The sequence below is a fragment of the Camelus bactrianus genome, chromosome X (assembly GCF_048773025.1).
Source record: "Camelus bactrianus isolate YW-2024 breed Bactrian camel chromosome X, ASM4877302v1, whole genome shotgun sequence".
Classification (NCBI taxonomy): Eukaryota; Metazoa; Chordata; class Mammalia; order Artiodactyla; family Camelidae; genus Camelus; species Camelus bactrianus.
This window is the reverse complement of record NC_133575.1, coordinates 65,285,055-65,299,986: the sequence shown is the minus strand read 5'-3', so window position 1 is coordinate 65,299,986 and position 14,932 is coordinate 65,285,055. Positions and strand designations below refer to the sequence as shown.

Here is a 14,932-nt window from a genome sequence, read left to right as displayed (position 1 = left end):
TATGATCAAGTTGGATTTTCCCAGGGATACAAGGATAGTTCAACATGTGCAAATCAGTGTGATACACCACATCACCAAGAGAAAAAAACAAAATTCACATGATCATATCAGTAGGTGCAGAAAAACCATTTGACAGAATTCAACATCCATTTATGTTAAAAACTCTAACCAAAGTGGGTATAGGGGGAACATATTTCAACATAATAAAAGCTATTTATGACAAACTTACAACCAGTATAGTACTCAACAGAGAAAAGCTGAAAGCCTTCCAGCTAAAATCTGGAATGAGATAAAGATGCCCACTCTCAGAACTTCTATTCAATATATATTGGAAGTCCTAGCCATAGCAATTAGACACGAAAAATAAATAAAGGGATCCAAACTGGCAGAGAAGAGGTAAAACTCTAATTATTTGTGGAAGACATGATACTATATATAGAAAACCCTAAAGGTTACACACAAAAACTGCTACAGCTGATAAAAGAATTTGGCAAGTTAGCAGGATACAAGAATAGCATACAGAAATCAGTGGCATTTCTTTACACTAACAATGAAATTTCAAAAAAGGAAAGTAAAGAAACAATCCTTTTTAGAATTGCATCCAAAAAATAAAATATTTAGGAATAAATTTGCCAAAGGAAGTGAAAGATTTACATGTGGAGAACTACAAAACGTTAACTAAGGAAATTAAAGATGACTTAAAAAAATGGAAATATATCCCATGATCTTGCATTTGAAGAATTAATGTTGTTAAAATGGCCATACTACTCAAAGCAATCTATGGACTTAATGTGATCCCTAGCAAATTATCCAGGATATTTTACACAGAACTAAAACAAATAATCCTAAAATTTACATGGAATCACAAAAGACCCAGAATTGCCCAAGCAATATTGAAGAAAAAGAAGAACGATGGAGGAATAAGCATCCTAGACTTCAGAAATACTACAGTAATCTGTACATTAATCAAAACAGCATGGTATTATTTCTCTCAATTTGATCTTTATTTATCTTTGGTTTGTGCTTCTGTTATTGATTATACTGTTTTCAAACATTTGCTTCAGTTTTTTTTAATTTTTCTTAACTCGATTTTATTTCTCTACATTTTGTTCTTCTGTTGTTGATTATACTCTGTTATCAAACATTTTTTCTTCTTTTAAATTTCTTTATTTTTCAGCTTTATTTCTGCACCCACTATAGATAAATAAACAAACAAATAAACCCCTTCAGGACCACAGTAAATAACTGATACTCCATAATCCATAGTAGCAGAGATATATAAGTAAAATGAAGAAGCAGAGGGACCATTACCAATTAAAAGGACGAGAGAAGTCCCCTGAAAGAATGATCAATGAAATAGACCTTGATAGTCTACTAGATCATGATTTCCAAAAGAGCAATGATCAAAATACTGAAGGAACTAAAAGAGGTTTTGAATAGAGGCAGAGAATATGCCAAAAAGGAAATTGAAACTGTAATAAGGAGCCAATTAAAATTGGCAAAATCATTTGCTGAGATGAGAGCTGAGGCAAAGGCTGTAAAAAGTAAGCTAGATAATGCAGAGAAATTAATAAGTGACTTAGAAAACAGGACAACAGAAATCACCCAATAAGAACAGCTCAAAGGAAAACAAATAAAAACTAATTAAAACAATATAAGAGACCTATGGGATAATATAAAGCATGCCAACCTATGCATAATAACAGTACTAGAAAGAGAAAAAAGAGAAAAGAGGATTGAAAAGGTATTTGAACAAATCATGACTGAAAACTTCCCAAAACTAAAGAAGGAATCAGATATCCAAGTACAGGATCCACAGAGGGGCCCAAAGAGGAAGAACACAAACAGACCCACACCAAGACATATGATAATCAGAATGGCCAGGGTTCAGGATACAGAAATGATTCTAAAGGCAGCAAGAGAAAGACTAAGAGTTAGTTACAAGGGAACCCTCATAAGGTTTTCAGCTGATTTCTTGACACAAACACTACAGGCCAGAAGGGAGTGGCAAGATATATTCAAAGTCCTGAATGAAAAAAAAAAAAATGCAACCTAGGATACATTATCCAACAAGGCTAAACTTTAGAATAGAAGGAGAGATAAAGAACTTCACAGACAAGCAAAAACTAAAAGAATTTAGCAACAGTAAACCTATGCTAAAAGAAAAAATATTGAAAGGTCTACTCTAAATAGAAAACAAGCAGTATGCACAGAAAGAGAAATCATTATTGGAAAGGTGATAACTACCATGAATTACAACAGAATAAACATGAAATTGTAAAAGGGAACATATAAATCATTAAGGGTGGGAGAGGGGAGCAAGAAAATATAGTTTTTCATTTTTGTTGTTGTTTTTGTTCTCAGTAGGATGGGTTTGAGTTTATATTACTATCTGTTTAAAACAAGCAGATATAGTAATGGGTTAATATATGTACAAAATAGGAAAACCACAAGACAAAAGCTTGCAAAAGAATCACAAAAACTAAAAACAAACCAAAATGATACAAAGGAAAATTATCAAACCACAAAAATAAAAAGAAAGGAACAAAGAGGAAGTATCAAGTCAACTGCAAAACTAAGCTCAAAATGGCAATAAACACACATTTCTCAATAATTACTGTAAATGTCAATGGACTAAGTGCTGCATTCAAAAGACATAGAGTGGCAGATTGGATAAGAAAATAATAACTACAATATGCTGCATACAAGAGACTCACGATAGGGAGAAGTACATACAGAGATTTAGAGTGAGAGGATGGAAAAAGTAATTCCATGCAAATGAAACAGCAAGAAACCAGGAGTAGCAATACTGATTACACACAAAGTAGACTTTAAAACAAAGGCCATAAAGAAAGATAAAGAAGGACATTAACGGAGCAATACAAGATGAGGATATTACACTCATTAACATATATGCACCCAATATAGGAGCACCTAAATACATAAAGCAAATAGTAATGGATAGAAAGGGAGAAACTGATGGGAATAGAGTCATAGTAGGAGACTTTATCACCCCATTAACATCACTGGACAGATCTTCCTGACAGAAAATTAGTAAGGCAACAAATAAATTAAGTGATATAATAGAACAATTAAACTTGGTTGATATTTTCAGAGCACTACATGCCCCCAAAATAGAATATACATTATTTTCAAGTGCACATGGAACATTTGCTAGGATAGATCATGTATTTGGGCACAAAAGAAGCCGCAACAAATTTAAGAAGACAGAAATTATTCCAAGCATCTTTTCTGACCACAATGCCATGAAACTAGAAATCAACTACAGATAAACAAAGGAGGAAAAAAATGGCAGCATGGAGAGTAAACAACATGCTACCAAAAAAATCAATGGGTCAATGATGAAATCAAGGAAAAAATTTAAAAATGCTTTGAGAAAAATGACAGCAAAAATACAACCACAAAGAATCTACGGGATGCAGCAAAAACAGGCCCAAGAGGGAAGTTCATTGTGATACAGACCTTCCACAAAAAAGAAGAACAATTTCAGATAAACAATTTAACCTACCAGCTAAATGAATTAGAAAAAGAAGAGTAAAAACTCCAAAATTCAGCAGAAGGAAGGAAATAATAAAGGTCAGGGAGGAAATAAACACAATAGAGATTTTTTAAAAAATAGAAAATAGTCAGTCAAACCAAGAGCTGGTATTTTTTGAAAGAGTAAACAAACTTGACAAACCTCTGGTCAAGCTCATGAAAAAGAGAAAATAGGGAGCACAAAAAAATAAGAAAAGAAAATGGAGAAATTATAATCAATACCACAGAAATACAAAATATCATATGAGAATAGTATGAAAAACTATAACTACAAGGAAACAAAATGGATAACCTAGAAGAAATGGACAAGTTTCCAGAAACATACATCCACCAAAACTGAATCAACAAGAAATTGACCACTTGAACAAAACGATCACTAGAAATGCAATTAAATTAGCAATAAAAAAAACCTTCCTACAAAAAAATGTCCAGGATCAGATGGCTTCGCTGGGGAATGCTACCAAACATACAAAGAAGAACTCATGCCTGCCCTTCACAAACTCTTCCAGAAGATTGAAAAGGAAGGAGTATTTCCAAACTCATTCTATGAAGCTACCGTCACCATGATACCAAAACCAGACAAAGATATTACCATAACTAAAACACATAGACAACCTACGGAATGGGAAAAAATATTCTTGAAATTTGTGCTTGACAAAGGTTTAATTTCCATAATATATACACAGCTCATACAACTTAATAACAAAATAAAAACACGAACAACCCAATCCAAAAATGGGCAGAAGACCTAAACAAGCAATTGTCCAATGAATACATACAAATGGCCAATAGGCACATGAAAAATTGTTCAATATTGCTAATTATCAGAGAAATATAAATCAAAGCTACAAAGAGGTATCACCTCACAGCAGTCAGAATGGCCATCATTCAGAAGTCCACAAATGATAAATGCTGGAGAGGGTGTACAGAAAAGGAAAACCTCTTACACTGTTGGTGGGAATGCAATTTGGTGCAGCTATTATGGAAACAGTATGGAGATCCCTCAAAAAACTAAAAATAGACTTACCATATCATCCGGCAATCCCACCTCTGGACATATATGTGGAGAGAACCTTAATTCAAAAATACACATGCACCCCAAGGTTCATAGCAACACTATTTACAATAGCCAAGACATGGAAACAACCTAAATGTCCATCGACAGATGATTGTATAAAGAAGTGGTGGTATATTTATACAATGGAATACTATTCAGCTATAAAAAAGAATAAAATCATGCCATTTGCAGCAACATGGATGGACCTGGAGATTGTCATTCTAAGTGAAGTAAGCCAGAAAGGGAAAGAATAATACTATTTGACATCATTTACATGTGGAATCTTAAAAACAAAAGCAAACAAACTTATTTGCAAAACAGAAGCAGACTCTCAGACATAGAGAAGACACTTGTGGTTACTGGAGGGGGGTGGGAGGGGATAAATTGGGAGTTAGAGATTTGCAGATACTAACTGATATATATGGAAAAGATAAATTACAAGTTCATGCTGTATAGTTCAGGGAACTAATTTGATATCTTGTAATAACTTATAGTGAAAAAGAATATGAAAATGAATATATGTATGCTCATGTATGACTAAAGCATTGTGCTGTACACCAAAAATTGACACACTGTAAACTGACTATACTTCAATAAATATATATATACATATATATATGAAAAGAAAACAAAACAAAAATAACGAAAACTATGTGAGAAAATAAGGAACTTTATAAAAGATTTATGAAAAAGAAGAAGGTCTGCTAGACATGGGTCAAGGGTGAGGAAGAGAAGGTTGTTGACAAAGGATTTTAAATACTAAGATTAAAAGTTTGATTTGACATAACATCACAAAAATAACCTGAATATATTTATTAGAAAATAATAAACCCAACTGAGTGATATTTTACAAAATAACATCATGCACTTTTCAAAAATGCCAGTATTATGAAAGACAACAAAAAGTTATAAAACAGTTTTAGATTAAAGATCAATAAATACATACGACAACTAAATGCAATGTATGAGCCTAGATCAGGAGAAAAATTTTATAAAAGTATCTTTGGGCCATTTGGCAAAATTTTGAATATGGAATTATATTAGATAACACTATTGTATCAATTTTAAACTTGCTGACTTTGATAAATACTTGTTATTATGTACTATAATGTCTTTTTTCTTAGGAAATATTAATATATGCTGAAGTATTTAGCATTAAAAAGTCAGGATGTCCGCAGCTTAATCTTAAATGATTCAGCAAATGACAATAATAGTATGTACATATATAAACAGAGACTGTTAAGCTAAAGTGGAAAACATAACAATGAATCCAGGTAAAGGGTATATACATATTCATTGTACTATCTTTGAAATTTGTATGCTTGACATTTTTAAAATAGAAAGCTGGAAAAAGAAAATAAAGTTTGATTTGTTCTTATAAATTGGTTAAATAAATTACTTCTTATCAATGTAACATATAGTATACAATCATTAAAAGTCATTTATATTATAGGAATAAGACAGTAAAAATATGATTTTCTCCAAATGTAACCTAAAAATGTCATTCAATTACAATAAAAATCCCATTTTTTTAACAACTTGAGCAATCAAAAAGAAAAGAATGAAAAGTCAAATTTGTCATGCTTATCTTTACATATTTTAGACTCATAGTTATTAAGAAAACTTAAGCATTTTACATGAAGAAAGCCATTATATATGCTGACAATGTATCCCAGAAAATTATGGACTGTGCCACTTTGAAGTTAGAAGCAAGATAGATACTGAATGTTCTTCTTCCCTTTGATTAAAATTCTCAGATATTTTCCATATTGATGAATATAAGGATATCTTGAAATTGTTCTTAACATTCTCTATATTTCAGTATTTCTATTGTTATATTTTATAAAAGCCCACCCGGGTAAGCACAATTCAAATTCCATTTTTATATATAAAACCAAGTGATACAGAGTTCACATCTTTAAATTTCTCTGATGCTGTCCTTACTTCTAATGTAGTAGTTATATATTTTCTTATATATATAAACTCTGGGTGATTTTGAAACTCTACTTCAAAGAGTACATTTTGCAATTTGATTTGAAATCTTTAACTGTCTCAGTCCTCAATGGTATAAAAAACTCTGTCAAAGTCTAAAATACTCCAAGAAAAAAAATTTCTGATTACATAAGGATTACACAAGTCAGCTTATAAGCAATTACTTTATAATACCAAATACAAAATTAACTAAGTTACTGGATAATTTAGTCTACTATCAATAATAAATATGTTAAACTAACCAAAAACACTTATGATAGTCATAATTTGAAAAAAAAAGCTCATAATTCATAATTATTCTACCTGGATAGGTCCTTAAAAATCATGTAAACAGCCATTAAAATTTATAGATTAGTAAACCAAGGCCACAAAAAAGTTAAAAGTCTCTCCTAAGATAATGTTGGAAGCTGGGTAGCAACAGAGCAAATGTTAGAATACAGACTTTCATTTTTCTTATTCTTAACAGAAGAAATGATTTATTGATTTTCAAATTACAGATGGTCACAATATAACAAATACCTTTTCAGAATTCAGAAAATCATGTCCCCTTTTACTAGAGAAATTCAAATACAAGAAGACCTAGCATGTAGCGACCTAATGGACAAGGGTCAGTTCCAGTCAACAAAATAACCTAGATGATAATATAGACATCTTACCCGAATGAGAATTTGTTCACTCACAGTTGGTGAGGTTTCTCTTCTTCTTGTCACATCTAATAAGTCAACAAGAGGACGAATGGTCATCCCCTACAAAATGAAAAACAAAAAGTCGAATTCCCTTCATATGAAATAAGTTCTTGAAGATTTCCCTGGTGTGTGTGTGTGTCTGTGTGTCTGAATGTGTGTCTATGTATGTGCGCACATGCACATGTGTCTTAATCTGGTTGTGATAGGAACTTAGAACATTATTTTAAAATTCAGAGGGATCACTGGGCTAACACCAGAGAGAAGTGCTGTGATTTTCTCTTACAAAAATCAAAGGAGAATACATATTGTTTACAAAAATCTGGGTCAGTTAATAAAAGTATTTACCATTATATTTCAAAAACAGGAAGAAGTAGTCAAATAACAGAGCCAAAGTGCTTCAAGAGATTTTCATTTCAATTATTGCCAAATATCTCAGGTATATCCTTTTGTCTTTATTACCCATCATACATTAAATATGGGATTACTGTCCTCTTGGCATGTTACCTTAAATTTTCCTTAAGAGGAATAATAAAAGAAGCAAACATTCTATATTAATAACCATCCATTAAGTGGTGCCACTATATTTATTGAACATATATTGTGTATTAGGCACTGGAGTTACAATGGGGAGGTAAAGTTGGAAGGGCCCATAGCCTTATGGAGCTTACAGTGTCGTGTGTCTCAAGGAGAGAGCAATTAGCTAAATAATTGCATTAATGAATAAACAGTTACAACCTGAGATAAGTGTTCTGAAGAAAATGAAGCTGGTTTATAACAGAGTAACATATTTTAAATTGAACTATAAGAAAAGTTTTTTCTAAGATAAAATGTAAAGGATGAGCAGGCATAATGTACATGAAGGGAAAAGAACCATTCCTGGCTGAGGGAACAGCACTGATAAGGCCCCTATGATATGACATATTAGAGAAACTGAAAACTGTGGCTGGGTTGTAGAGTGCAATGGAGATCCTACTATTGTTAAGACTGGAGAGATAGGCCAGGATTAGACACAAAGCTTTTCAGGCTGTTTTAACCATCTTTAAAAAACTTTTTTCTAAGACTACTTCAAAATTGAAATGGCTTGATCAGATTTATGCTTTAAAAAGATAACTCTAGCTGCAGTGTGAAAAAAAAAACTGTTGAAAATGAGCTATAATGGATAGCAGGAGAAGGTTTAGGAGACCATTTTACTACTCCATGTAAGAGATGGTGATAGCTTAGACAAAGATGATGGTAGGGCAGATATAGAGAAGTGAACTTAGGAAGGCAGTATGACAGAGAGTGGGACATAAATGATAACACTAAGATTCCAAAGGGGTAGAGGACGGTAAAACTAATCTTAATGAGGAAAACTAAACATAGGAATCAGATTGGCAGGGAAAATCAAAAATTAAATTTTCAACATACAAAATTGAAGATCCCTGGGAGATAACCAAGGAAGGATGTCAAGAAAACAATATGTTCTAGAACTCAGAGGAGATATTTTGACTGGATATATAAATTCGTAAGTCATATGTGTATAGTCAGTAAATGAAGCCATATGTGGGTATGGATGAAATCATTAAAGAAAGAGTAAAGGGTGAGAAGATGAAAAAGTCTACAGGAATCTTTGAAGAACTCTGATATTTAGTGATGTAACAATGAGAATAAGCTTGCAAAAGAGAGAAAGGGAAACCAGAGAGGTAAGAGGAAAATCAGAAAGTGGGTTGTCACAAAAAAAAAAAAAAAAAAAAAGAGATTTCAAGACAGTGGGAGTTTGACTCATGTGGAATCCTGGTGAAAGCTCAAGTGAAATGAGGATGGAAAATGCCCATTAATAACCTTAATAAAAGAGATGGGAGCAACAAAGTTTTATGAGTTCAAGAGACAGCATTACTTTAGTGCAGTTGTATTGTATTTTAAATAGGAGTGACTTGAGCCTGTTTAAAGCTCATGAGAAGGATGCAGTTGAGAAGAAGAGTATGAATATATATGACAGAAAACATATGATTAATAAGGCAAGACAAGAAAGAAATAGATTACAGAGCATAGCTTGAGATAGGAGGACCCAGCTTTGTTATAAGAAGAAAGAGGAGGATAGGAGCAGATGTAGTTATGTTGGGAACTTGAAGGAGTTTCCATGGATGACTACTATAAGCCAAGTTGCCCTTTGCAGAGTTCTCTTTTCTTAGATTATAGGCATTTTAGGGCTGAATAGAATCTGAGATGATCAAGTAGTTCTCAATTATTCTGAAAATATGGAGGGGGCAGCAATTTTTGATTGTCAAAATGACCAGCACTTCCTATTGGCAATTAATGAGCAGGGATCAGGGATATCAAAGAATAAAGAAGTGTTATGCCCCAAAATCCAATAGTGACCCCATTAAGAAACCTCTCATTTTGAAGATAAAACTAAGAAACAAGATAGTTCCTAATGTCAATACAAGTAAGTTTTAAATAGCAATATATCATAACACCAATTCAGGAATGAGAGATCACTTAGTATAATAATCTATAACACAACATTGTAAATCAAGTATACTTCAATTAAAGAGAAAAAAAAAGAATGAGTGATTACACTCAAAATTCCAAAAATGTTCCTAAAATAGAGGTCAAAATGATTAAAATAAAACATCTTAATATATGCATAGCTCTTATTGTATTTAGTGTTCTCTGGGGTGGGAGAGGTTAGCAATTTAAATTGTCTTTTCAGATTTTTGTGCTGAAATATATCTCTACTATTTTTTTTCTGTGATTACACCATTACCTGATCTTATATAAAAATAAACATATTGCCAGTACTGCTAGTAATAATTAAATAAAATGAAGTCAAATGTGTCCAAAGTCTTACATTTAACCTTTAAAAATAATTATACTGATTAGGTAAATAAATTTAGAGAAGCCAAAAATCAGACTTTACTCTGTTTACCACTATATTTCAAGCACTCTAAATGCTACCTGGCATATAGTAGTTGCTCAATAAATGTTTGTTGACTACATCAACAATATTAATGTAAGTAATATGAATAATAAAGTGAAATAATAGATGTGAAAGCACTTTGCACAGTGTCATGCAATTGTGTGGTCTAATTAAAGCTGGCTTTTAGATCATAGTTGCAAAGGATTACACTTATCCTTTTAAGAATAAAGAAGAGGGGAAAAAAGTTGTGTGAATGGCTCTTATCTACCAAATGGTTGCTATTTCTACCAGATCTGGTCCACAGGCTCTGACTTTTCTCTTAGGCAATTCTCTCATTTCAAAGCAAGAGGAAGGATAGGGCTGATGAATTATACATATTAAATAATTTGCTATTAGAGAAATTTGCCTTTGTATGTCACTTTGAGAATCCCCATTTATATTTATTCTTAAATCCTTAATTATACATATTAAGTGACTGCATAGTCTAAATTCACTTAATACCTGATTTTACCTTTTGAAGCCTGACATATTAGTGCCCTAATGTGAAAATATAGTAAGTGGAATACCAGTTTTATACACTTTGAATGCATGCATACATAAAAATATCATTAAATGAACTAATAGCAAGAGTGAGTGATATTTGTTCACCTTCTATAGACAAAAAGAAGAGAAAGCAAGACCAAGACTAAGACAGTAAAAGTAAGGGGGAAAGAAAATGGAGAGTTGGAAATTGTCTAAAATGTTGTTTTGGTTTTCTTAAACCAAAGTATGGTTGAACAAAAAGTAAGAGAAGAAGCTGAGATTTGCCCTAGAGTTTACATGTGGGAACAAGGATTTTAAGAAAGAAAGTATCAACTGAAGTGAAAAACATGGGGTGGAATATGGAAAAAACTGGTTTTAAATACACAACAAAATCTACTGCTTTCAAATGAGCTTCCACACTTCTTAGTCATTTTTAAAACACTTTGAAAAATGCATCCCCATAAAGCTTCTATCTTCATGTTATTTCAGAAATGTAGGAAGAAGTAGGTAATAATGTCCATTAATGTTAAGGTTGAAACTTAAAAGAAACTCAGGGGTGTCCTAGCTCTTCATCAGCTCTTCGGCACTTTCAAATGATCAAAATGTTCCAATTTGGAACTATGCAATTTTTTGTAAATGTATCTGAATTGCCCAAAGTCAGGGGATCATCCTATTCACATGGTTTTCATAAGTAATTTTCTATAATTCACGCTTTTTTAGATGACATTTGCGTTGTGTGATTCCACTAAATTCATTCTGACATTTGAAAAATTATCATACAGTTCTTTCATGGGATAGAACTACATCCTTTAACAGTGTTTATCACAGGCAAAAAGCTTCTCAGTGTGAGCAGGTCTGCTTAATGAGCTGTCTTTTAAAAGGTTGACTCCATATTTGCATTTTTTAAACCCATCCACACTACTCTCCATCTTCACTTACCTTAATACATTCTATTCAGCCTACCTGGAATAGATCAAAATTAATATTTCTAAAATAAAGATGTCAAACCAACCTGACTCAGTGACATTTCCTCATATAGAGAATTTTATGTATTTTGTACAATTATACTCTGGTTATCTGAAGATGTGAAATACAGGTGAGGGACAAAATTTTATTCCAAATGGTCTGTATGGAATCTCTGTAGTAACTAGCATATCTAGTTAAATGAAGTATTGAATAAATCAAGGCCATGGTTTTAAAGAAATGGACTTGATTTCAAAGCTCTACTACATATGTTCATAATTTATATCCATACTCCAAATTAACTTTTATTTACTATTTATTCACTTATTTCTTTATTTCACAGATATTCATTGCACATTTCATTGGAGCCCATACTAGAAGACTCTGAGTATATGGTGACAAATGAACCATACGTATTTCCTGCATTTATGGAACTCACCCAAGTAAAGGAGACAGACATCATACAAGTGCAGATGAAAATAACTAAAAGATTGATTGATAGATAGATAGATAATAGATACAGTGATATAGCCTATGAAGGTGTTAAAACAAAACAATAGGCCCAAAATGGAGATGCTTATCCTAAGCCCCAAACCATCAAACCAACACTTAAACTTATTATGGTTTCAGGTCTCCCAGAAATGGAATCAAACCAGTCAGGAATCGCCTGATCAGCACAGGTTAGGTAATCTGCCATACAGACCCCTGCAACCAACTAAAGGAAAGTAACCCAACAATAACCAATCTGTTTTTTTGCCTAGTATAACTTCCTTGCTCCTGCTTCCTTCTGCCTATGAGTCTTTCATTTTGTACAGCTCCTTGGAACTCTCATCTGTTACACTGAATGCTGCCTGATTCATGAATTATAAAGTTAATAAGATGTTTTAAATTTACGCAGTTGAATTTTGGTTTTTCAACAAAGGAAAACAGATCTAAGGTGAAATGATCAGAACAACAAGGGGAATCCACCTACACAGAGTGGTCTGGGAAGCTTCTCTGAGGAGATTGTATATAGCTTCTCTGAGGACTGAAGGATAAAAGGAAGACAGACATGCAAGGAACTTAGGAGACAGTGTATTAAGGAGAGGAAATGACATGTTGGAAAGCCTCAAGCTGACAAAAAGTTTGTCAAATTTGGAGCACTTAAAAGGCTGTTAAGCATAGTGGACAAGAGGGAGAATGGCCCAAAAACATGAGGCTTAAAAGGTAGACATGAGCTATATTTGTCACAGTTTATAGCCATGCTAAGTATTTTGGATTTCATTAAATATTCGAAAAGAATCAATAGAAGAATTTTGGAAGGTAAGAAATACAATTTGTTACAAAAACATTGCTTTTGTTTCTCTGGAGATAACAGATTGAAAGACGAAAGGAAAATGGAAGATTTTAAGGCAGTTCAGGAAAATTTAGAGAAGATGGCAGAGTAGAAGGGCCCTTGCAGCTCACCCTTTCCCACAAATGCACCAAGACCCACATCCACAGACCCACTCATCCAACCAGAGCACCTGCGGAACTCCGACAGAACATCGCCCTCTTCAAAAGATAAAGACTCCATAAATCTTGTAGGAGAAAAGGAAAAAAGAAAGAACAAAAGGCAAAGCAGAGCAGGAAGGGCCCCGTGGGGAGGGAGAGGCAAAGAGGACTGGTGCTCGCTCGTTGGGTCTCCCCTCTCCAACTGAGAGGCCAGCAGGACGGAGGGGGGCCTCCGAGGCTCGGATCTGTACAGAGCAGCCCTTGACTGACAGAACTAAGTTAGACGGGCACAGAGGGTTCCCCCAACACCCAGCCTGAGACGCGGGCCAGCAGCTGGGGGCAGGGCCAAGCTGCCCGAGCCGGGCAGAGAATGGGGGCAGCTGCACTGAGGCAGCCCCGGGGGAATGCAAGGGGCTGTGCACCATGGCTGTCGGTGTACAGGGCAGAACAATCTGGGACCTCCATAAAACAGCAAGGTTGATGTGCTCTCGGGGGAAGGGTGCACACCCCCATCTCTGAAAACCCGCGGAAAGTTTTCTGGGAAAGAGAGGCAGGGCTCAGGCACAGCAGCTATATCCTCCGGCCCTTAGCACCCAGGTGGGGCTGGGACAAAACGTGCATCCGCACCCGAAAGGCTTAGCAGCCTCAAATGCCAGACTGAGACTTGCCTACAGCCCGAGGCAGATAGGATCCTTCCATCCTGGACCCTCAGAGAACTTGCTCCACAAAGACAAACAAGGAGCTGAGCTTTGGCCCAGAGGAGGGGCAAAGCTATCCCTCGGTCTTCCCCGAGCCCACCTGCGGAGCGCCAACCATAGGCAGAGCGCACAGCCACACAGAGCAGCGGAGGTACCAGCGCCAGGAGCGGGAGAGCCGCCCCCCGCCTTTCGGGCAGGAACAAAGCCCCTGACTGCTGTGCTGGGAGGAGGCACGACCCTCCCTCCTACCTGTCCAGTCTGCAACATCTCACTGCGGCATCGGGAGGGGGCAGTGACCCGCCCGCCCACAACAGAGGAGAGCTACACCTGACCCAGTGTTAGGAGGAGGCGCGATCTGCTGGCCAACAGGTACTGGGAGCAGCATAGAAGAGGGCGCCAATGGAGGGCCTCTGAAAACAGCAAGCTGAGCTTCCAAAACAGGAGGAAGACAGAAAGACTTCACATTAAAAGCACACAGACTCCAGGAGAACACCAACAACCCCCTTTTTTTAAAATCTGTTTTTACCTGTTCTATTTTCTATTAGCCTCTTAAGTTTTACTTCTTAATTCATTTCTATTTCTCTTGGGTTTTGATGTCCTGCTATTGATTAGACACAGGTTTCAAATACATCTATTCATCTACCCCACCTTTTTTTTAAAGTTTTAAAAGGACGTCTCAACCCGATTAATACTCTGCTTCAATTCGCTCTTCTATTAACCATTAAACACTGTTTTCAAACCCTCTTTCTCCCTTCTTTTAAAATTATTTCTCTCTCTTATTTTTTTTCTTTTTTTCCTATCTTCTATTCCTAAATAGGCATCAGATAGATAAACTCCTTAAGGACCAAAATAGACAACTGATACTCCATAAACCACAGTGCCAGAGAGGTATGAGCAAGATGAAGAAGCAGAGAAACCTTTCCCAATTAAAAGAACAAGAGAAATCCCCTGAAAGAAAGATCAATGAAATAGATATTGATAGCCTACTAGATCAAGATTTCAAAAAAGGAGTGATCAAATTGCTGAAGGAATTAAAAGAGACAGTGTTTAGAGATATAAAATATGTCAAAAATGAAATTGAAGC

The 14,932-nt window shown here is 34.8% G+C and overlaps 1 protein-coding gene across 1 annotated transcript in view; it reads right to left on the bottom strand.

Moving 5' to 3' along the window:
• The window catches only part of LOC105064758 (sodium/hydrogen exchanger 2-like), a 58,231-nt gene that overhangs the window by 8,050 nt on the left and 35,249 nt on the right, over positions 1-14,932 (bottom strand). The window contains exon 6 of the mRNA XM_010949757.2: positions 7,264-7,353. Within this exon, the coding sequence (XP_010948059.2) occupies positions 7,264-7,353 (90 nt within the window). The remainder of the gene's footprint in view (positions 1-7,263; positions 7,354-14,932) is intronic.